At 42.4% G+C, this 23,777-nt stretch overlaps 1 protein-coding gene across 1 annotated transcript in view; it reads right to left on the bottom strand.

Annotated features, from left to right (window-relative positions):
- The window catches only part of HECW1 (HECT, C2 and WW domain containing E3 ubiquitin protein ligase 1), a 181,146-nt gene that overhangs the window by 114,017 nt on the left and 43,352 nt on the right, over positions 1-23,777 (bottom strand). Inside the window, exon 3 of the mRNA XM_075728241.1 lies at positions 18,216-18,310. Coding sequence (XP_075584356.1) covers positions 18,216-18,310 — 95 coding nt within the window. The remainder of the gene's footprint in view (positions 1-18,215; positions 18,311-23,777) is intronic.

Below are 23,777 nucleotides of genomic sequence, written 5' to 3'. Positions count from 1 at the left end.
ATCCACCTGCAGCCCACGAAGGACCCCACGCCAGAGCAGGTGGATGCCCAAAGCAGTCTGTGACCCTGTGGGAAGCCCACACTGGAGCAGGCTCCTGGCAGGACCTGTGGCCCCATGGAGCGAGAGGAGCCCACGCTGGAGCAGGTTTGCTGGCAGGACTTGTGACCCCGTGGGGGACCCACGCTGGAGCAGTCTGCTCCTGATGGACTGCACCCCATGGAAGGGACCCACGCTGGAGCAGTTCATGAAGAACTGCAGCCTGTGGGAAGGACCCATGTTGGAGAAGTTTGTGGAGGACTGTCTCCTGTGGGAGGGACCCCACGCTGGAGCAGGGGAAGAGTGTGAGGAGTCCTCCCCCTGAGGAGGAAGGAGCAGCAGAGACAGCGCGTGATGGACTGACCGCAACCCTCATCCCCCATCACCCTGCGCCGCTTGGGGGGAGGAGGTAGAAAAAAAATCAGGAGTGAAGTTGAGCCCAGGAAGAAGGGAGGGGTGGAGGGAAGGTGTTTTAAGATTTAGTTTTATTTCTCACTACCGTACACATGTTCTCACTCCTCTCTCCTACTCAGTTTTGATTGGTAATAAATTAAGCTGATTTTCCCCAAGTCGAGTCTGTTTTGCCTGTGATGGTAATTGCTGAGTGATCTCCCTGTCCTTATCTCAACCCACGAGCTTTTTTGTTGTATTTTCTCTCCCCTGTCCAGTTGAGAAGGGGAGTGATAGAGCAGCTTTGGTGGCCACTTGGCATCCAACCACCACAAAAAGTCAACAGCGTCCTCCAGTGAAGAGGGGTTGTGGAAATACTCATTGTAATCAAACTGCCATAGAATAACCAAGGCTGGAAGAGATCTCCTGAAGTCATCTGACCCTTCAGTCAAAGCAGGACCACCATAGAGCAGGCTACTCAGGGCCCTGTCCAGTTGAGCTTTGAGTATCTAGAGGGATGGAAATCCCACAAGCTCTCTGGGCAACCTGTTCTAATATTTGACTACTGTCTTGAGAAAAAAAAAGATTCCTGATGTCTAATCAGAATGTGCCTTGTTGCAAATTGTGTCTACGGCCTGCTGTCATTTCACCATGCGCTGTGAGAAGAGTCTGCCTCCTTCTTCCCTACAACCTCCCATTAGGTAAAGGCATCAGTAACATCCCACCTAAGACTCCTCTTAAGACCAAATAAATCCATCTCTCTCTCTGCTACTCCTCATACGTAATGTCAATGACCAATCTGAAGGATGAAGAAAACGGGCCAGAATCATCCTGAAAATTACCGTGGTAGGGTGTTACAGCAAACCTGAGGTATGGCAAAGACTTCTGGGGAAGCAGAATTTACAAAATCCGATCTCCAATAACAGCTGAATTCACTACAGCAATCTGGTCATCATAGAAAGCCTCATGAAGGATTTGGCCTGCTGCATATTGGATGCAAAAGACTTCTGAACGTAAAGTCATTAAATATGACAGGAGGGGAAAGAGATGTCAACTAAATACAGGAGTGCTGTCACTGCAGAGAAATCATTAACTACAGTGTGTATAATGATATAATTCTTGTAGATCTTAATAAATAAATCACATCTTATCAGCAAGAAAGGTGTGTTTTGTTGCCTGTGTCAGTTTTGATGGAAATCAGTGCAGAATTCATCTCAAAACACTTCAGTCAACCCTGGGAAACCATTCTGTGGAACACAGCAAGGCAACACTGAGGTTCATGCCCCACGTTACACACACCACCCACATCGTCCTCATCCAGTACTCATATGGAAGAGAAGTGGCTCCCATCCTTACACAAACACTGTGTCCCCTGCCCCCCCAGACCCCTCCCCTTGCCAAGCATGCTTGTGTGAAAGCAGGTGTCTTCCGCACAAAATGTCTCCCCCTCATCCCCACCAGGAACATTTCTGCCCTCTGCCAGCCAAACAGCACATCCCTTCCTTCCTTCCCTGCGCAGGCAGCCCCCACGCTCACTTGTCTGTAGCTGTATGAGCAGTGATGGGAGAGGAGAGGGAGAGGGAGAGGGAGAGGGAGAGGGAGAGGGAGAGGGAGAGGGAGAGGGAGAGGGAGCTGGGCCGTTGCTGCTGCCATTGCTGGAGCTGGAAGCCATGGTGAGCAGAGGCTGGTGCTCTGCCATGAGGCTGCCCTTCCAGCAGCAGAGCTCTGATCATCTTCTCTTTCCTGTAGTAGCAGCAACAAAACTTTTTTGGTCAGTGTCCAAAATTTTGGGCTACATAGAAGCAGGTCTGATCCAAGCCACCTCCTTGGACCATGTCCCCTTAACCAGCTGGAAAAAGAACAAGACACACAACTTTTCCCCTCCCATCTTGGGGCAGGCTGTGCTGTCAATCTACAGTGAGACACGAAGGATGACCGCTGAATCTGGAAGTCAATTTTGGCCCCTCTGAAAGTGGTAAGAGTTTGGCCACTGACTTCACGGCATTAATATTTTATCCTCTTCTGCTGCAGCAGCATTATAATATCCCTGAACTGCAGGACACTGAAGCAGCCTGTGCTGACCCCTGTCAATGATGCATCACTCACAGTAGGAAGCGAGGACATCATGAGACAGACTTGGCAGTTTCCCCCTCCGTTCCTCACCCTCAAAGGCACAACTGAAAAATAAACATGCCAACCCTGAGCATCCTCTCAGCGGCAGCAGCTCCAAAGAGCATGAAGACTCACAGGGCGCTGCTGCGCAGCGTGGGGAGGCAGCTGCAAAACCGGCGGGCCTGCAAGCTGAGCCTCAGGCGCAGCCACGGCTCGCCCTCGCAGCAAAGCGCGAGGTCTCGCATGCCTGGGCGCGCCTGGCAGCTTCGCGCACCCCACTTTGAGGGTCACACGGTGACTGCCATCGGCTAGCTGTGGCGGCCAAGTGGTCCTAAAAGCTGGTCGGCGCCAGAGCCCAGCATGCTTTCCAGGCAGCTTGGACCTCCTCAGCAAGCAGCTCTTCAAAATCGTGACAGGAAGCAGCCAACAAAAATGTGAAAGGAATGAACTAGAAAAGGAAAGGAAAAGCGTAAAAAGAAAAGGGGAAAAGAGAATAGGCAAGGCTCTATAGAAGAGGAGTAGAAAACAAAGAAAAGGGTAGCGGAGGATGCTATGAGGAAAGCAAGCAATTAATTTCTAGAACGCCAGATCTTTCACATCCTAAAAAATTCCCTTCCTCACTTTCAGATACATCTCAAAAAAACCAAACCAAAAACCCAACAAAAACCTCAAAAATGATCGGTACAGCTTTGTTAGAACTCAAACCTGATGACAGCAACGTTCATACTTGCCTGCTGTTGAGGCTAAGTTAGATCCTTTTGGGAACAACAAGAGAAATATAATAGGTTGCTGTTAAAACCAGGGTTTCCTGATAACTAGTGGTACCTCCAGACTTTTCTGATATTAGGCTTAACTATTCCCATATAGCTGAATTAGCTTTATGGTAACAGATATTGGTTGCCCTCAGATACTTCACCTCTGGAATCACAGACCTAGTCTGCTACCCTGGTCATAAATGTGTTGGTACCTGAAATAATATAGTCTGTTATACATTTTGTGAACTCTATTTTAACAATTACCCAGAGTTAGTTAGGTAGCATGAGTGATGCTGGTGGTCCTTTGCTAAAAATATCAACATATGGTCTAATTAATATTGTCCATACTTATGCTCACCATAAAGTCCCACTGCATTGCCATAAGGGCAAAATGGGCCTCCGTGTAAACAAAAATCAGACCCTTTGAGTTAAAAAGGGAGCTGTGTAGGAACAGTTTAGTTGCTTTTCATCAGACTTTACAGAGGTAAGAATTTAAGCCTGCTTTTAAACTGGAGATACTGAGTGGGGAGGGGCTGCATGCTTTCAGTACGGATAGAAACGTGCTTGCCTGAGAACTCAGCTAGCTAGCTGGGAAAAAACCCCAGATATTTAATGGAAGTGGAAGATGTTTCTGAAGAGAGTCAAGGATTAAAATGAACAAAGGGTTCAAAATTCTATTAAAAAAATATTCTTACGCACATCTGCTGATATATAACATACTGACCTACATCACTTTCCCCACTTGAACATCTTTCATTCTTAATCTTTCATACACATAATAATTATAGCAAAAATGATTTAGAAAAGTATGCAAGATTATATAACCGTATTCCATCAGCAAAACTATGTTAAGGGAGCATGATTATCCTGTCGAGCTATTTAGAAACCAGGAAATGTAAACCTAAAAGATAACTGTGAAGCATTAAGTCTGCCTCTTGATGAATATAAATTGTAATACTACTTTCTTTTTTTAGCTGTCTCTGATCATAACCTTTTCCCAATATAACATTATGGATCTATTTTTGGATCACCTGGATTTTGTGAGAAGTTAAGTACAGGCAATCCAAGCTATACTCAAGATTCAGATAAAACATAAACCTAAAAGCTGAATCATGGGCAGAGAAAAATGGGAAATACACAACTGAAAGGTAATAGTAGGAAACGTGAAGCAAAAAAAAGCAGCTAGGTGGAAAGGATGACATGATCATGATAGGGCTTGCATGTGTGTACAAACAGACATTCACACACAAGCACACACATGCACACTACACTCGAAGGGCAGGTATCTGCAGGCACTGATGTGTGCTAGGTAGTTGAAAAACTTTTTAGCTTTCAGTCACCACCTGCTCTTTCACCTACTTAGGGTATTTCCATTGAAATAACCTGTGAGTTACGCCACAACATTCAAAATGACCTACAGATCCACAAGTTACAAATGCGTGCAAGTTCACCTCAGTCATCTCTGCAGTCATGTCTGCTGATTTTATATAGGTTATCTGAGGGTATGGGTTATTTCAGGACAGATTTTAAGTACTGGCCACTTTTATAAAAGGTCATGCATTGTGAAATTACAATAATGTTCTCTCCCCAAATCTTCCTACCATCCCCCCTTCTTCCCAGGACTAAGGAAAGCAGACAAGGAAACAAAAGGAAGCTATTTCAAGAAAAGTAAGTTATTTTTCTCCTTTACACTGGCTGCTGGAAAAGCCTTGGTTACTGACAATCCAATCAAGACTAAAGTTGATGGCATCTATCAGTTCCAGTAGAGAAGAAACTTCATTGCAGGATTGCACACATAGAGGTTCACTGCAGACTCCAGATCTGCCTTTGGCAAGTTTTACGACCTCTTTCTTCCCCTCTGTGTGCCTGGCTGGTGCTCCGAGGTAAAGAATTCCTCCCAGTGCTTGAAACAGCCACATTAGGTAACGCTAGTTGCTGAAATTTGCTGAAAGATGCTGAGTGAGAGACTGGACATGCAATTGCCTACCTCAGTTTACGTTCATACCTCAGCTTGTGTTCACATACAAGCAACACAAGATGTGCGGACACGAGAAGAGGACTTGTACCTATTTCCCTGTTTTCCTCCCACTGTGTCAGCTTTCCAGCTGGCCACAAGGAACGCTAGCTTAGGAATATGTGATTCCAATAAAACTTGTGTTTCATTTGTGCGTGGTTCAGACACTTTACAATCTGTACATCTACCCAAGAATTTCTCAGTGTTCTCAACTATGCATCAAAGCTTTGTAAAATTGTATTTTGCATTTGCAGAGCAAATTCACCACTGATATATTCAGTTCCTTTCTCATCTGTGTATCCTAAACATTTCCCTCACATCTGTAAATCTGCGGGCTACAGCTCTTGACTGCAACACAGCGCACAAGGCAGCTTAGTCAGTGCATCAGGAGTCCCCCGACAAGTCTCCACTCCCTTTTCTGCCAAACCCCCCACATCTTACTCAACTCTTACAAGTTATTTGCATTATACTCCAAAGCAGCAGTCCAAAGCGCCATGCCTTATAGAAAAATAAGTAATTTAAAATGGCCAGGCAAAGAAACGCAACGTAAATAACAAGCAAATTATATCTAGCCTATATTTGTGCAATAGTTCATCTAGGCTTTGAGAGAAAGACCCACTGAATAGGCAGGAAGATCTCTATTACTTCAGTGGATCTGGCTTTGAGATTACCATGATCTACATCAATAGACTGAAAAACCATAGCCACACCTTTTTAAGCATCTCTCCCTACAGATTAAGCTTCCTTCTCCATTTTCACTTGGCAGCATGTTTGAGGCCGAGGACCAAATACTGTTAAACAAAACACGGTCTTCAAGAAATAAGATGAGCCTCTGACATCCTAACATTGTTTTAGAAATCACTGATCTCTTACAAACATCACAGATATTTTAAAAATAAACCCATAAGCTGATAATTCCACTGTATTTACCAAGTTTTCCTGATGTCCTATTTTCATATCACAGAGCTATCACAAGTTTTACAAAACAAGTTCCTTCACTGCCCAAGCTCCATCTGCTTATTTTGCTTTGTTCATTGTAAGCTCTTAAAGAGTCATTTGAGATTTTATTCACTGCTTTGAACAAGCAATGAGTTAATGTTTTTCCCAGTACACCTTTTAAAATTTATTCAACTTCTTTGGAAGACTTATCCACACAAACAGTTGCTGATATATGTGCTGATAGCACAAAAAATGCTAATATTTGCATTCCTTTCTCAACATGAGTAATTTCTTCTGTATTCTAATCTAATGACCATGGCTTAGTATGCTAATTTTCCTGGATAAACAGGTCAGTCAAACCTGGTCACTGCACTCTTCAGCATGGCTAATACTTGCTCATAAGTCCTCTGCTTTGTCTTATCAGCTCATAGGAATTAATAGCAGATTAAAGACTATGACAACAACTTTCATTTGGAATTTCTAACCCTTTCAGAAAACATTAATTCTTAGCATATACCTGAGAGGTAACACATTGCCACCCACATCTGAGATGAAACAAAGATGTCCAATAGCAGTGCTACTTAACAAAGCCAAACAAGACGTGAAAAAAGCTAAACTAATATGAAATTGCAGGTACTAAAGATGGATCATAATTACCCAAATTAGAATCTGAACAATTAGAATTCATGCATTAACTCAGCTAGTCTTGAAAAAGTATCACTATGATTTTAGTGACCACCAGAACACAGGAGGCTTCTTATCTTGATGAAAACACAGTGACCTCCCAGAAACCCTGGACTGGAAATTACTTCCTGGGTCATGGAGTCCAACAGATACAGCAATTGGTACATCTCATCCCAACTGATTCAGATTTCTTAGCTAATTAACACCATGCCTGCTTCAAAAGTCTTCTACCTCAGTTGCAATTCTACACAAAACTATATGGTTGTCATCCACACTCAGAATTTCCTCTCTCTTCCTATATTGGTATATAAATACACAAAGAACTTCCTCAACTCATGAGTACTGGAGGATATCAGAGGTCCTGAAGATGCTTGCTTATCCCTTCAAGAAGAATCTAATTTTGTATTAAAAATTGTGCCAGAGAAGATGCAGATCAGAATCATGCATTACCTGATACACATGCTTTTAAAGCACCTTAGAAGAACTTGAGTAAAAGGAAACATGGTGAAGCTGTAAGGAGTGCTAACTGGTATACAAATTGGAGATCAAGAGCTTCTTATCTCCATCTTTGCTAATGCTGGAGCATAGGGAAAGACAACAAAACTGAACAACAGTAAATTCAAAACTGAGGATAGCAAGGCTTTTTTTCTTGCAAGGCCTAATTAAAGGGAAAAATTTGTTACTGTGGGGACACAGAAAGCATACAGTTGACAACCCCAACATTATTTCCCTGCTGCAATGACTCGCAGTCACCAAGCACCCCACTTGCAACAGGGACATGAGTTTTTCCAACAGCTAGCCCCCTATGCCTGCCCAGTGCACACCGAGAAAGGGCAGCTGGTGAAAATGTTATGGCTAGTAAAGTCACGATGTGGATAAGCAGTCCTGGAAACATAACAGAGCACAGAAAACCAAACCCTGGCCCTTTCCTCTTTATGCCTCATCAGGCTGTACTGCAGACATACCCAGTTTGACCTAGAGGAGTTCATGCCCATGCACTGCAGGATTCTTGTAGGTCCTGGGAGTTAGACTTGCTGGATACTGGAGAGGATTCACCCTGGCAGCATTCCTGTTCTTTTTTTTTTTCCCCCAGTTGAAAAGTGTATTTTTTAAAATCAAGATTGTGCCAAGTATAAACAGTGCTTTCACTAAATAATAGTCAGAACACACACAAAAAATGGCTCAAACACAACGTTCTCTTTTTAAATCCATTAGCGGGCCTCTAGAGCACCCAGTGAGACTTAGGTCAATGCGTACAAAGTTGGCAATAACAAATCAAACTGTTAAATGCAGGGGGAAAGGGCAGAAATAATCTATTTTGTAAAGCAACATCAAAGCATATCTTTTTGCAACTTCTGAACTGATACATGCTGGAAAGGCATGTCATGTAGCCTAAACTACCTCTAGTAATTTATCTGGTGTTCACCCACAATAAGATTCATGCCCTATTGCAGCAGGTAACTCCTAAAAGGGAGGAAGCAGGAGGTGCTTAATTCACAAGTCTATCACCTTCACCTCTGAAGTGTACTACACAGGTCTAAATCCTTCCTTCCTCCTTCAAGAAAACTAAAATATCTGCCCTCAGACCCACTGTATAATTTCAGGAACTGTACTGTTTTTCATTAATTTGACCAGATGCAGGAGGGAGTATGTAAGAATGTAAAAGGCCAAAGCATAGACGATTATACTAGCGCAGTGTGCTGACCAGTCACTGATCTTTCCATAATTTACTAAACTACAGAAGGGAGTAATATGATGTGCAGACTATTAGTATGGCTATTATGTGACCATAACAAGAGACATTCAGAAAGCAAGTGGCTGGGAAATACCAGATATGTATTGAACCCATTAACAAATAAATGGCTTGTGTAATGGTGATCTTGGTGTTGCTGAAATAAAAATCACTCCAGTTCCCATCTGTCATGCTTTTTGTTTCTTCACTTCAACTCTGTGCTGCACTGCAAGTCAGCTAATTAAACCACTCTAAATCTACATTCAAAAGCTCATACAGGATCAGATGCCCAGTAAGTTTAAATTTGACCCAAGTATTTTCTTTGAAATAACGTGTGCAAAGAAACTAAGGCAACAGGGAGAAGCCCAAAATTGGTGCAACTGATCTGCAAAGTGAAGAGCAGGCTGTAGCCAGTGATACCTAGGGATGGCTCAGCAGCTCCAGAATTAGTGCTGCTTAATTAGAGTCTGTGAGAGGGCAAGAAGTTGACATTTTAATGGGACGTGCAAATGGTGGCCTTAACCCTGCTTTTTGTTCTGTCCCTACTCTGCTTTTCTGACTGCACAACTGCACATTCAGGCTAGCACAGTAGGAAAAAGTCTGATGGGTGGACGCTTAGAAGAATTATTTTGCTTAATAATTTAACAGATGCCAGCTTCTTTGTAAGTCATCTCTTCCCTGTTTAAATCCATTGCAGCTAGGCCTACAGCAGTGCATTATGTGTGAAGCTACCAGGTGCTTAAGCATGCCTGCACTGGTGAAAGAGGACTAAAGATGACAATGTCAGGACCTCCACAAATTCCACCTCAGATCACTCACGTTCCACTCTTCAGTGCACTGAACAGGACACGCGCCCCAGCCACCCTGCCTGTATAGGCACGCAGCCTTTCTCTGCTTCAAGCGTCTGGTACTCTGCCAGGGATACATTTGATATATAGGACTAATTCTTTCATGCTCTAGTATATTACCTGGATTCACCACAGGATGCAAAAGGGCACTGGCATTCAATGCATCAGCAATATGTGCAGAGTCACTGCTTGACACAGCACTCCGTGTCAATCGTTTCAAAGCGGCACGGCCAGCGTGCTGAATGTTCTCCTCCATGACAAATACCACATTTGAGAGAAGTGCTGTGCTGAGCCCTGCTGACCCGCTGCCCTGCATCGCCCTCACACCACACAGGTGGCTCTTTTCCCTTCTCTCCTAGATGTGCAGTCCTCAAAGATGCATGTGAAATATGCAGGCAATTTAGTGCAGAAAAAAGCACTGAAGAGTATTTTGGGTTAATTTCTTGCATAAAGTCTTTTCCAGTCCCTTTTGATTTTTTACCTAATTTTAGGTGCTTGTATTTGAAATTCCATTATGATGATCAAATACACTGCACCTCCGTCTTTCATATAGACAGATCAGGAAATTATGAAGACTGCAAAATTAAGTAACATTTAAATATGCAAACAGCTGTGTGCTGGAAAGCAGAGACATTCCTCCTGGGTTGGAACAATAAAAAAGAACATACCTGTATGTTGAGAGTTACAGGCTGCTGCTCAGGAAATCAATGCTGATGTTCACAAAGAAAATTGTTTGTACCTCCCCTGCTCCATTTGTGCTTGTTAGATAATAAATTCTGAGCACTTACCTCCTGTAAGTAGTGTAAATCTATGAATGGGTGGTGATAGGAGTTTGAACCATGCTGAGCTGAATAAGTCGATATCAAGATAGGGAAAAAAAGCCACCAGGCGCACAGAACTGGATCGTTTGTCACTTTAGCTATTGACATATCTGAAATCTGTCCTAATGAAAATGCTGCTTGAAGTGACTCTACTTGCTAGTTCTATTCCATTTTGAAAGACTCTGCCAATTTGGAAGAAAATCATTAAACGTTTCCAGTAAAGTCAGTGGGGTTTCAGTACATGCTCCGCACCTTTACTGAATCAGGACTGTAAAAGCCAGTATTATTGGACTGTACTCGGAAGAGGCCTTCAGTGCAAATGAGTTTTCTTAATATTTAAAGAAAACCTCTTGCCAACCATCCCAATATAAAATGTGCGTAGAGGAAATAAAAGGAAGGAAAAGGTTATTATTTATAACACAGTGACTATAGTTATGCTACAGTCAGAGACCAATTACACCCTGGTTACGCTTTCCGACTCCACTAATTCATATAAATGGAGTGCTTGCTACATGACAGGGTAATTGCAGTGTAAATACAACAGTCTTTATGTATCTGGATGCTGAAAAGCACCCGTGTTACTGAGGTGGCAATAAGAAATAATTTGGACATGTCATTAACCTTCAAATTCTTTGAATCTGTGCTAATTAGGATCTAGAAAAGCATAACCAAAAATGTAATTACACTGAACTAAGGGCTCAACTGTGCAACCGTTAAGAGGCTGCTCATGTGAGTAAGTATGCTTGAGTATAACTGAGCATCGCCAAATCAGGTTGTAAAACACTACCATGGTTTTATAATGAAGCAAAATGGAAGTGAAAAAATGAATTCATGGTATTTTTCAGCTGTAACAAATGTGCTGAAGGTTGTCCTCACACTAAAAATCTTTCCCTTGTATTTTGTAGCTATGGGGGTCAAATTCTGCCAGGAAACCCACCCTTCCCTCCAAATGCATATTAGCTGTAGCTCGTGTAACGGCTAGTGTATCCATTCAGCGCACACTGCCCTGGAGCCCAATCTTAGGTTATGGCTTTAGGTAATACTACAGTATAAAGTGTTGAAAACAATAGAGTATCAATGAAAAGCTTTCTGTATTACTCCTAATCCTTTCCTTACTCTCTTTCTTAACTTCACCTCTCTAGAACACTTCAAAACAAACGTATAATGAATGCACACAGGACTTCGTAACTTGGAAGTGCTAACATTTCCTATGCACATAGTAAATCTGTGCCAATTCCCTACTACAAGGTACTACCACACTTCTTTCTTCTAGCTCTGATGAGCTTGAGCTTACTGTGAGCCATTACACCTTAACTCCAGACAGCATAATGTTCTTTTGTACACAAGCGACCAAATTGCTCCTTGCATGCTTACAGAAAACCAGTGATGTACAGAACTTTGTTTAAAAGCTGAAGCAACTCCCCAGTCAATGTAAGAGTTTCTTTAAATTCAAAGGCTTATGTTCTCATGCTGTACCACTTCATGATGTTAGCCTACATCGGTGGCAACGTATGAGCACATAAGGCAGACAGGACGTGGACAGCATTGCTGCTACTGTGAAAGAAATACCACATCAGGAGAAAACTAAAAATGGGCAGGTATTTCCGATAGATGAGAAGCCTACACAGATCACTTTCCTCCCACAGTTTATGGATCAGCTACTTCTCAGAATTATTAACTTCAAATCATTAATCAGTGGAATCCACCCTCTTTCAGCAATTGTTTCTTAGCATATATATATATATATTTTCTGTCAGATGCCCTTTTACATTGGAAAGGGACTGTACCCTGGCAGAGAGCACTTTGTATTTGACTGCTGGAGTCTACGCTTCCTTCCAGCTGAGTGAGTATTTCCAGTCATTTCCCCTGCTCATTTTGCCTCGACGTTTTCATTCCTGAATGACTCCATCTCCTTTGCAGGTGATAAGAGGAGACATATACAGGGATGGGTAGAACATAGGTGGTACTAACAATGCCACTCTTTACCTTGCATTCGAAGGCAGCTGCAAGTTGGGGGAGCTCTGGCTACTTCTCGTCCTAAGATAAGGAAAGGGGATTCTCTTGCTCACTCCTGACAAATACCCAGTCACCTAAGCACACCCACCGCTTCCAGAGAAGTGCTGCTTCCCTCTCTCAAAATGCTGAGCCTTTCAAGGTACACCACTTACACTTGTTAAAGATGTACCTGGCTTGCATTCTTTGCCATGATTAATTGCAGCAGCCTGACGTTATGTTTTCCATAAACTTTTTTTTTTTAACTTTAATTGCTGAACAGTGCAGAAGCCACTAGAAGTTTCTGCTCCCTCTTCATCCTGCTTCTTGAAGCATAATTATTCTTACACTCTCAAAATCAGACTGTTAGATTTATTACATAGCGATGCCCCAGAAGCACAGACAGTTTTAAAACTCACTTATCACAGAATAAGACATGAAGTGAAAAAGAATACACAGCAGAGATTTTTAAATCCAGCCTTTTGAAAGAACGAGAGATATGGCTGCTTGTACGTGCACACTCTCATAAAACCCCGGCTTGCAGCACATACATGGAAATGAGGCAGAATGCTTCATTATCAAACACTCCGCAGCAGCCCACGCTCTGACGTGACAGCACGTAATGCAAATATTTATAGCAGGAAGTCCTCAGGAATGATCAGTCACCACCAAATGGCAGCAGCTTATCAAGCGGTAATTCCTGCTGTGGGAAACCCAGCTGAGGCAGCATTTCCACACAAACACAACACAGAGAAAGTCTCTTTCAATAATTAGCTCCAATTTGCATAGCTTTCCCCACAATGCTAAGTGTATTTGACAAGTGCCATCATGATCTATGAGACAGGAACTGTGGCATGAAAGCTCCAGAGGTTCGATCAGCTGTGCATCTTTGCATCTAATACACAGCAAGTGAATGCTCCCAATTTAGTGAAGACATTTGTCCTGAGGCTAAAACATTGATTCTCCACTTACTGTCTTTTAATTGTGATGTATCCAATTTATCTTTTTAGGCTATAAACTCTTAGGGGAAAAGGTTCATCTTTTTCATTCTGTGTGCTGTTCTCATGCCAGCTTTATTTTACCACAAAAGAGTCATGTTCAGGTTAAATCATTTTCACACTAGCAAGATAACACTTTCCTATTGCTAGAATTAATTGCTGTAACTTGTATTGTTTTTCTACAACAATGTCTGATGTAAAGATGAATTAGTGATGACAACATTATGAATAAACGAAGAGTAACAAATACAGGAACATTCCAGATGTTGTAAAAATGTTCTTTTCTACTGAGAAAAATGTTTGCTCATCCATACCATGGTAACACTTACGCTTTAGTAGTATAAACTACTGTGCATAAGCAACACAGCTTTCAGAATGCTACTAGTCCAGGAAAAAGAAGCAGCCAGCCAGGATGTTCCTTTTTTCCAGAATTGCAGGTGTTCCGTTTTATTGCCACTAAGCCCAGGCCTATCCAGTGCCCCAAATTCACATTTATGCTCCTGCCATGTATGGATTGGCCAAAGTGCACAGCCCTTCGTTCCCAGATATTCAAGCTTGATGATTCACCAGCGATAAAATGTGACAGGACTTTTCACCAACAAATGAACTGCAGGGCATCCTAATCAGCAGGCGAGGCAGCTCTAATAACTGGGTTACAGCGTAAGGAGATAAACTCAAATGGAGCAGAACATTCATAATACAAGAAACACGAGATGCTACTCAGCCTAAAGCACCATTGGTGCTCTACAAAGACATTGAACTAACACAGCAACTTTTTTTCCCCTTTGGAAGCAGGATTCCTTTTAACTGTCAGTTAAAGATGGTCATAGCAGCGCGTGAACAAGAATGGCAACCGCTTACAGCCCCCAGCATGACTACTTCCAGCTTCTTTTCCCTTTTCAATTGCAGTGAACTGCAGTCAGACAGACAATGAAGGGGGTTTTGTTGTTGTTTTTTTAGATTGTGGTGTTAGGATACTGCTGGTTATCGGTGTTTGCAGGTCTCGTTGACAGACAGGACAGGACACACACCGAGCAGCCAATATGCCAGCTGCTGCCCCTGCCACGGGAGGTGCCACACACCCAGAGGCTTGGACAGAATCCGCTTGGGTGGCTCTGGCATCAGCTGCAGATGAGTCTGTGCTAGCAGTGAAAACACTGTCCCAGAAGGTCACCTGTCCCCAAAGGACACCTGCTCCTGATCTTTTTCCCAAGCTGTGCCAAACGAAAAGGATTGCTTGTGTCAAATACACAAAGCCTCATTCCCTCTGTCCCCCTATTGACAGCCTAAGCTTCAGGGTGAATTTGTGATGCTGTTGCTACAATGGCAAAGCTCCCTTTGATCAAGGCAACCAGCTTGTCAAAAGACTTCAGCCCCCATACCCACAGCAGAATCCCTATTGAGATTTTCTCCCCGCAAAGCTATTATTTCTAACACGCTAAGATCCCACAGCCACTGCTGAAACTCCTACTGGCTGCAAAAGAGGGTAAATTTCCAAGCACAGACCACAGGATTCCCTCTTCCAGCAGAAAGGACATGCAAGAACCTGCCTCAAGATCCGAAGAAGGCTCCCTCTGAACAGAGCCCCTCTCTGCATCCAGGCCACAGTGGTCGGAGGACCGTGGCTTTCGCTGGTATTGTGAGAAATGGCATGCCTGGGACCCTGGGGCAGTGCTCTGAATCACTGGAGCAATGAAAACAACTGAAGAGTTCGATGCATCCCATTTGATCACGGAGGGCCCCATGCGTCATGTCTCACTAGGGTAAGAAGTCTCAGGGCTCTCTGGCATGGGGCTAGACTGTCACAGCCCTTAACAGATCACACAGAGGAATAGGGGAAAATAAAACCATCTATTGCTTCCCTGCTCAGCCATGCTTAGATTATGATTCAAGACACGGGAAAAAGAGATGGGGCTGCCCACTCAGTATACATCACTGCGGAGCTGCTGCAAAGGGATGGAGAGGAACCTGGCAACATGGATGAGGAAAGCTGTGCATTTACTCTCTGGCTGATGATGGGTGAGCATAGCAAAGTGCAATCCAGAGTATCTGCTGCTTCTTTTGGACAAGAATTTTCTGATCATTGTTCCAAGCCCTTATTTAGAAAAAAATATGTTTTAAAATAGATATAGCAGTTTATTTTAAGATTTCTTTAACACATTCTCCCCTCTCTCTTTCCACGTTAAAAAAAACAAAAAACAAAACCCCACAACCAAAACCAAACCAAACCCAAGTCTGGAATTCACCATTAGTGAAATTACTGAAATAAACAGTCAAAAGGTGAGTGCATATGTGTGTTTGCAGTTCTAAGGATGTCTGCACTTTGCATGGCACTGCCCATGCCCCAGCAGCAGCCAGCACAGAGGCACACAAGAACGCAGGAAAAGGCTAAGGCTGAGAAAATCCCTTCTTATCACCTTCCCCATCTGTGCAGTGAGGGTAACACCACTTTCCAATGGCACAGGATGCTGTGAACCATTCGACAACTTTAATAGTAAAGGTTGGACATGTACTGCAGAGAGGCAGATGATGAAAGCCATCTGATGGTTTCATCTGGGACTGGAGTTTAGAGGATGATACTTAGCTGAAAGCTTTCAGATAGGCAAGAACCAGCCCATTATTCTTCTCAAGTCTAAAGGAGTTTTCAAATATTTACCATCTTTTTCCTCTTGCACTCAATACAGGGGGTCCATCCAGAGTCATACTGCATAACTTTTGTTGCTATTTCTTTGCTTTTGTTGTCTTCACTACTTAGTATTTGCCTTACAATGCAACAAATATTTATGTCATGCAGAAAACAATGAAGACAAGACAACAGAGAAACCAATGCTGCACCTACAACACTTGCTGGCCTCTCTGGTCTGCAAAAGAAACCGGCAAAACCACACAGACTATTGTGTAACCCAGAAAGGCAGGAAAAATTAGATGATGTGAAGAGAATGCTATTTCCAAGGACACTGGTTTGGCCCTCAAACTGAAAACTGTTATCTGATACCACTTTTTATCATCTTTTATTTTTCAGCCGTGTACAGTATACTCAGCTGAAGGTCATAATAGTGTTTCTTTTCCTCATCTGATCTCTACAAAGACTGTAAGTACTGCACAAAGAGGACTTCCTTTTAAACATGACTGCTGCTCAGCTGAAAGTGAATGGCTGCTTAAGGCACTTTATTTCCTCATATATATACATAAAGGCCTCAACTGAAGAACTTGGAGAGATTACGTATTTGCATATTACAAAGCCACAGGTCCTCATACATTCTTCTATTAACGTAAAACATACTGCTGATATTTAATAATGATAGTGTAACCCTTCCACACTGGACCTGAAAAATTTGCTTAATTGGTTCAAACTCAGGTCTAAGACATGGATGTGAATCATGAAAAAAAATTATTCTAATCTCTCAGCCTACTGGTATCTATTGCCTTGCTTAGCTGGCTTACCTTTCAGAGAAGACCGGGACTAAATCAATGACATAGATTGTCCCCCCAAAGTGATGATAACCAGGCAATGAAACAGCAAGTCCTGAGTCAACAAGACACCACACACTACAGACCAAAAAGAACTTTTCAGCATCCCACAAAATGAAGATATCCAAGGCCACATCTTAATGTACCTCTGAAGACAGCCGAAGGAAACTCTCCAGGCTTCCAAACTGGCAAATGGCTTGGCTGTGAGAATGTGAGAAAGGCCTAGCAAGACATGAATCCCTTTTACTCCTAAAGGACACACCATCAGCCCCTACCCAGCATCCAGTTTGCAGCTATTATGTGCATCAAAACAAGGCAAAGAAAAACTATCAAAAGTCTCTATATGCATTAAGGGTGGAAAAAAGAAAAAAAAAAAAAAAAAGAAAAAAAAATCCTTCCTGGCCCTGGTGCAACCAGACACAATCAATACACAGCATGTGAGACCTTTCAGTGTTTTTAGAAGTATCAGCTTGGGACTGTTTAAAACAAAAGCAAAACCCCCAAAAAATCCCAAACTCCAAATTTTCAAAATTTAAGCTTCAGTGATGTCTACTGAAACTTACATACACCCACAGGTAAGAGAGACCTTTCCTGAACCCATCTTCCAGATTGAACAACATCTGAGCTAGACTTTTTCTAATGCTGGTTGGACTAAAGCTCATGCAGACCTCTGCCAAGATGACCCTGGCAGGCAATGAAACTCTTTCAGCAAGGCCAGACAAACTCTGGAGGTCAGCAAGTCTTTCTGCAGGCTTCTAAAAAATATTTCACACTCAGGGTGACCGAATTTTCCAAAACCATGTAAGATATATACCTTTTTAGAGTCATGTGAGCCACAGAGCTTGCTAAGCTCTAGCAAATCAAAATTGCTATCAATGAAGCCTCAATCTGTCAAAAATGATCCTCAGTACCTTGATGGATTTGGGACCTGAATACCCACTTCTTACCACTGATGGGAGCGTGTCACAGCATAGCTGTTCCTGGAACTCACAGCGACTGCCATAAAAATGCTCATGCCTCGATTTTGAAAAACGCACCTTAAAATAGGAAAATCTTACTCCTTTTCTGGACATTTATTGTATTTACAGCCCAAGAATCCCAAATCCTCTAGAGGTATCACCCAAGTCTCACAACACCCAGCAGAGAGAAGATAACTTTACAGAATGGGATACAGCTAGGACATGGGACTTCCCCAGATCAGAGAAGTTATTTGTGACAGATTGACAGCTGAATCTACATTCCCTTGGTGTACAAACCCACATCTTAACTGAAAGACTACCCATTTCTCTGTACCACAGTGCACTGAAGACCAAATATTATGTTCAGTTTTCATATAAAAGTATATAATCCCAGCATGGAAAGCAAGGCATAGCACAGTGACAGCAGTGAACAAACGTGAAAAATAAAGACCAGCATAACTTACGGGAGCCGCATTGTTTTTCACTGTGACACTTGGAGTTGTGGCTCGTAGCGCCCCGCTCACACCATGGTAGTATTTGAAGCAGATCTTTGTTTCAGCTAAAAAAAAAAAAAAAAGAGAGAGAATTATTTTAGATTAGAAGAACTGCCAGAGAGAAGCTGCAACTATTGGTTGCAGCTCACAGGCAGAAGGCTGGCAAGCAGTTAAATTGCGAGTGGTTTGTCCCAGGTTGGTTGGCACAACAGGATACCTCCTGCCTCCCATCTTCCCCTTTGCCAGAGTGAAATTTAGAGTTCAGTTCCTGTGACTTAAAACAGTTAAAATTCCAACCTCTTCTAAGTAGCAGTTATGACAGACAGACCTTAGAGTACCTAATCAGCATCCTTTAGTTACATTAGGAAGAAGAAAAGTAGGGACAGAGAAATCCTCCCTGTTCAGACATACCAAACACTAGTGTGCAGAGAAAGTGAGGAACTTCCTTAGGACAACAAGATTGCATAGTTTCCCACTGACAGGTTTCACTGAACCAATTTATTCTGGTCTTGGTCAGGGCAAGGACGTAGATCTATGCAGATTAACTGCTCTGACAGTTACTACATTAAAACATTTTTCAGAAACAGCATAGTACCACAAGACCCCATCTTAGTGTATTTCCACTGACTTCCAAAGATTTGGATTAGGTGAGGGGCACACGTTTGACCATGATTTTGGATTTGCAGCACTGCTTTTTGCCACATGCATTGATATTCAGATAAATACATTAAGTGAGAGAAACCCATTTCAATAATTGTATCAAGGCTTAGAAGAAGTGAAATCAGCTTCTTGTTCAATCATTCTCTTACGACCCACCATCTTGTCTGCTGAAAGAAGGAAAGATACTTTCAGCCAGCTTCTCTGTTGGTCTGTAACTATAAAAATAGATACAAATTGCTAATATGCATCATAATCCCACTTGCTCACTTGCCTGGACCTGGTGACTTGCTGGAGAGCATCCTGCAGGCAGGAGTTTTCTTCCATAGTAAACTAGGATGTGAACTAGGTTGATATGTGCCTACATGCAGCCAGGACACAGCAGGTATGCACTGTATGTATGTAACAGGTGTGTTTGTGGGATCTGAAAAATGCACATTTAAATAAAAGCAGCATTCACATCTGCAGTTTTAACTGAATGATGCCATGGAAATTTTCAGCTGCTTCACAATATACTTGGAAGTGCTTCCCATAATCAAGTTTTTCCTTAACACCTTGCTTTGCAGCTGTTGCAGAGGCCGAGGGAAAACACCAGCCTTTGCCTGCAGAGCCACAACACCGCTCACTGTAACTACAGTGCCTAGGTAAGAAAATAATAAAGGAATGCCAATGTTTTAACATACAAATTGCATTGCTGTTCTAACACCAGTAACAAAATAAGTGAAATCAGTGCAGCTGTGACAAAAGATTACACAACATTAAGAGCTGGGACCTTGGCCACAGCTTATGGTGCTGCGATCTGCCATTTAGTAGATCCAAAAAATAACCATGCAGTGCCCCAGGTGGAAGCAAAACATGGGGACATGAAAAGCAGTGGAGCCGCTCAAAAACGCAGGCCTGAATTGCTTACCCTGATGCCTATACAGACACACAGAAACACAGGAGGAAAAATAAAACCTGATTTGTTTTTTGAAAGACAAAAATAGTTTTAGGAGTGTAAACCCTTCCCAACTTTCAAATGTGACTTGGGAAATGAAAACCAAAGAGCTTATGTTCCCAAGTAGTTTGAGCGCTTCTCATTTCCAGGTGGCCTCTCAGCCTCCCTGAGGAGGCACCAGGGACACGCAGTCCATCAACGAGAAGCACAGTGCCAGCACAGTTAATATGCCACCAGAATTTCCACCTCCACAGCTCGTTCTTCCTCAGGCAACCAGGTGCACATTTCTGCTCACACAGTGGAAATGCATGCCTCTCCCACTATATGCACAGACATGTACATATGTCCCTTTTACTTCACAGCACTCCACAAGACTTGGAACAGGCTACAGAGTCCTTCAGCATCTCCATGAGGGGCTTTGGTGCCCATCCTGGGGTTTAATTTGCAACTGTGCCCCAAATGAACTTCTGCAAATTCAAGGGAATTACTTCAGGTGTCAGTGCAACTGAGCAAGCGACCCCGTTGTTGCACCTGGGAGCAGCAGTTGTTTTCTTTTGGCAGCAAAAAAGCTGGATGAGTCTGTGGGACTGAAAAACTGCAAGTCCAGATTGAATTTTCACATTGTAATTTTCTCTACAGGACTTTTAACAGCTCAGCAGCTAACTGATTTACTCACTGAGAAGACAGCAAAAGCTGAGGATATCACAATAGCTAAAAGATGCAGTTCTCACCAATTATTCAAATCTTAATTTTGCTCTCCCCTGGAGATTTTTAGCTACAGTTTGCATGGAACATTGAGAGCTAGAATAATGAGAAGCTTTTTTTTTTAATTTTTATTAACTCATGTAGTTAATAAAATATAACTTCAGGTACTAGCCTGTATGACAACGTTCAGGCCTCACAGCAGGAAATCTTGCCATAGGTTGACAAGTAGGAAATCAGTTACCATGTACATTGGGAAACCATGGTTTAAAAGAATCTGTTTAATTAAACTAAATGTATTAGACAGAGAGAACAGGAGGAGAAAGAATATATCCTTATGTAGGTGTTCTGGATATTAGTATTGCTTTCAAGGAAAAGGATCACTAAGATGATTGAATATGTATTTGGAAAGAACCATGTGGGTATTGAAGATTCTTCTCAGTTTCACACAACTACTATTTCTAATTTAATTTTCAATCAAACTGCCCACATACAGATGCAAACTAGCAAGAAGGCAACTCAGAGATGCAGTTGTCACCCAGTTCAAAACAGTGGCAGAGGTGGAGCCATTGATGAGGCAGATTTGAGGTGCTGATTAATGAATGTCAAAGGTTTCATTCAGAGAGCAGATGTGATAGCAAAAAGTCTTATGGGGGCCCTTCACAGCTTGCGAAATTGCTCTAAAAACATCAGGGGAACAACATTTTCTTTTTTCTTGATTCCCCCCTTTTTCAAATATCTTTTTCAGATTGAAAATATTAGGAAAATGGCTATCGTCAATGGACAGACAAAACTTTAACAAGTATAAAACTTGCAAAATTACATACGGTATCTTTATGTGCAAAAATGCACATATGCTGGGAGCCATTCTTTCCAAATAAGATTGTTGGTGCCATGTTTTTCACTTCAGAGTCTTAACATTTTAATCTGTCTGGAGATTATTCTTGTATTCCTGAATCACCTCTGAGACATTTCCAAAACAGATGCAGACATTCACTGCCTTGGCACCACTGCTTCTGCAGATGAACAGAAAGCACTGTAAGTATAGGCAAGGCAGTGATATAAATTAACCTGAATATTATCCAGCTGGCATTCATATGTAATATGTAGTTATAAGGGCTGTTTGCATTGTAGTCTTGTAGATTAGCTTGTTGTGGAATAAAGGAGACCATTTAACTCTGTCCTGCTGCCCTAGCTACATGGCACAGTGCATAGGTCAGGAGCAGGGGTTGTCCAGTTAATCCCCAGTTATAAGTAAATACACACCATTGTTATTTTCATCTCAGTAATTATGAGCAACAGCTCACTGGATCAGGTAATGAAGTTATGATGTTAAAGTCAGGAAGTAATGAGGTTAAATTCTCCTTTCAATTAGCATAAATGTCAGTTAGACTGGTAAATCTTCCAAGAGATGAGATATCTAAAGATGCTCAGAAATACTTGTGCCCATGACAATTACCAAACTACTCAGCAATTTTCACGGATCAAGAACAAAACAGCATTGTATTCCCTTTACACCAGGCTTGGTATCTCCACTATACCATGGCTGTGTTACAGCCTTCCCTTGCATTGAGATAAATGAGACAGTTCCCAGTTGTAAGCTTAGACCCATAGTTGTAACGATCACAGGTGCAGAAAATACGGCTGCCCAAAAGCAAGGCCCCCAGGGCAGGGTAATCAGAGCCAGGCAACAGGCGAGGTGATTCTGTTTTGCTCCTTGCACCACAGCCCAGAAGCACCTCTGTGGGCCACGTAGGAGGGATGCTCACAGGGAAGGGAGAGGAGCCGGCGTGTAGCCCATCCCTGGACACCACAGAGACCACTCCTCATGCAGAGGAAAACTCTTAAGAAGTTTGAGTTTTGCCAGAGAACTACTCTGCCATGGAGCTTCATCCCTCTCACAAGAAAAAAAAAAATCCAGTCCGCAGAAAATTATTTCTCTATCAAAGCCCTGAGTTATCTCAGCTACCACATCAGTTTTGCAAATTAACTGGAAAATTAATTTACCAGCTGAACATTACTCTTCTTGGCAATATTCTATACTACCTCCGCAATCACCCAGCCCTTGAAAGCACCCTACCTCCTTACTACACTGAAGTGAGAGGAGATAAAATCTAGGGGGGTCTACTGATGAATCGCAGCTGGAGGTATTGAAGGTTGAAAGCCTCAGAGGTGTCCTAGTTTCCATCATCCATCCATTCTTCTTTCCTGCCAGTGTTATTGCTCCTGTTGGTTTATTTGATACCATATCCCTTTAAAATACTTCCATTCCTACTCATCTTCCTCATTCCTTCAGAGCTGTCAAAATTTCCCTAAATCTCTTCTCAGAAGTTCACTTGCTCTTATAATCCTCTGCTCCTCACTTATTAAGACTAGTCCGGTCTCAGAGGCTTAGCTTTCACTAAAAGGTGGATTTATTCTCTCAAATATAAAAAGCAGCACTGCCAGGATTAAGCAGTTTCCCTTGTTAAACTAAAAAAAAAAAAAAAAACCACCCCCCCCCCCCCCCCCAAAACCAAACCAAAAAACCACAACACCCAACCATCCTAATGGGTACTTCAAGGAACAACAAAATTATATTCTTTGGGGGAGGCAGAAAGCATTAGTTGGTGTTTGATAGGAGTATGTGATGCACCTGAGGCATTTCCACAATCTGGTTGTGATTTACTCCCATGATACTTTTTGTTTCAATTAAATAGCTGCGGTGACTAGCCATTAGCTAAGCATTTCTCAGCAGTGACCTCTCAGGGAAGTAATGCCAGTCTTAAAAACTGAGTAATTTGTGATCAATTTGATCTATTACTAAAAGAGCTGTTATTGCTCTTTTGGGCAAACATTGTGCACAGAAAATGAGAGGTGTCAAAAAACAGAAATGAAAAGGTAGCTGTCTTTGGTAAGTGGGTGGGAACCAAATGAACCAAATCAGAGTGCAAAGCAATTAAGTTTGAGTCAAAGTTTTCCCTAGAGAGGACCCAGAAGTGGAATAAACAAACATATGATACCGCGCTATAATCAGATCACTATGGGACCATCTTGAATTAAAGTAGCCACTGTGACCTCTGGAAGTGGAGACAGAAGGTGTCAAAGTGGAGACAGGGAGTCAATGAAGGGAGGAACTGATTGAATACAATGGGGAAACGGGCAGAGGTATATTAAGAAAAAAAAGGACAAGGAATTACAATAGGAAGCCAAAACAGAGAGAGATTAAAGGCAGTTTATATGAGGCGTTGCAGTTC

This window comes from Pelecanus crispus, chromosome 2 (assembly GCF_030463565.1).
Source record: "Pelecanus crispus isolate bPelCri1 chromosome 2, bPelCri1.pri, whole genome shotgun sequence".
Taxonomy (NCBI): Eukaryota; Metazoa; Chordata; class Aves; order Pelecaniformes; family Pelecanidae; genus Pelecanus; species Pelecanus crispus.
Note: the sequence above shows the minus strand (reverse complement) of the source record. Positions and strands in the feature narration are given on the sequence as shown.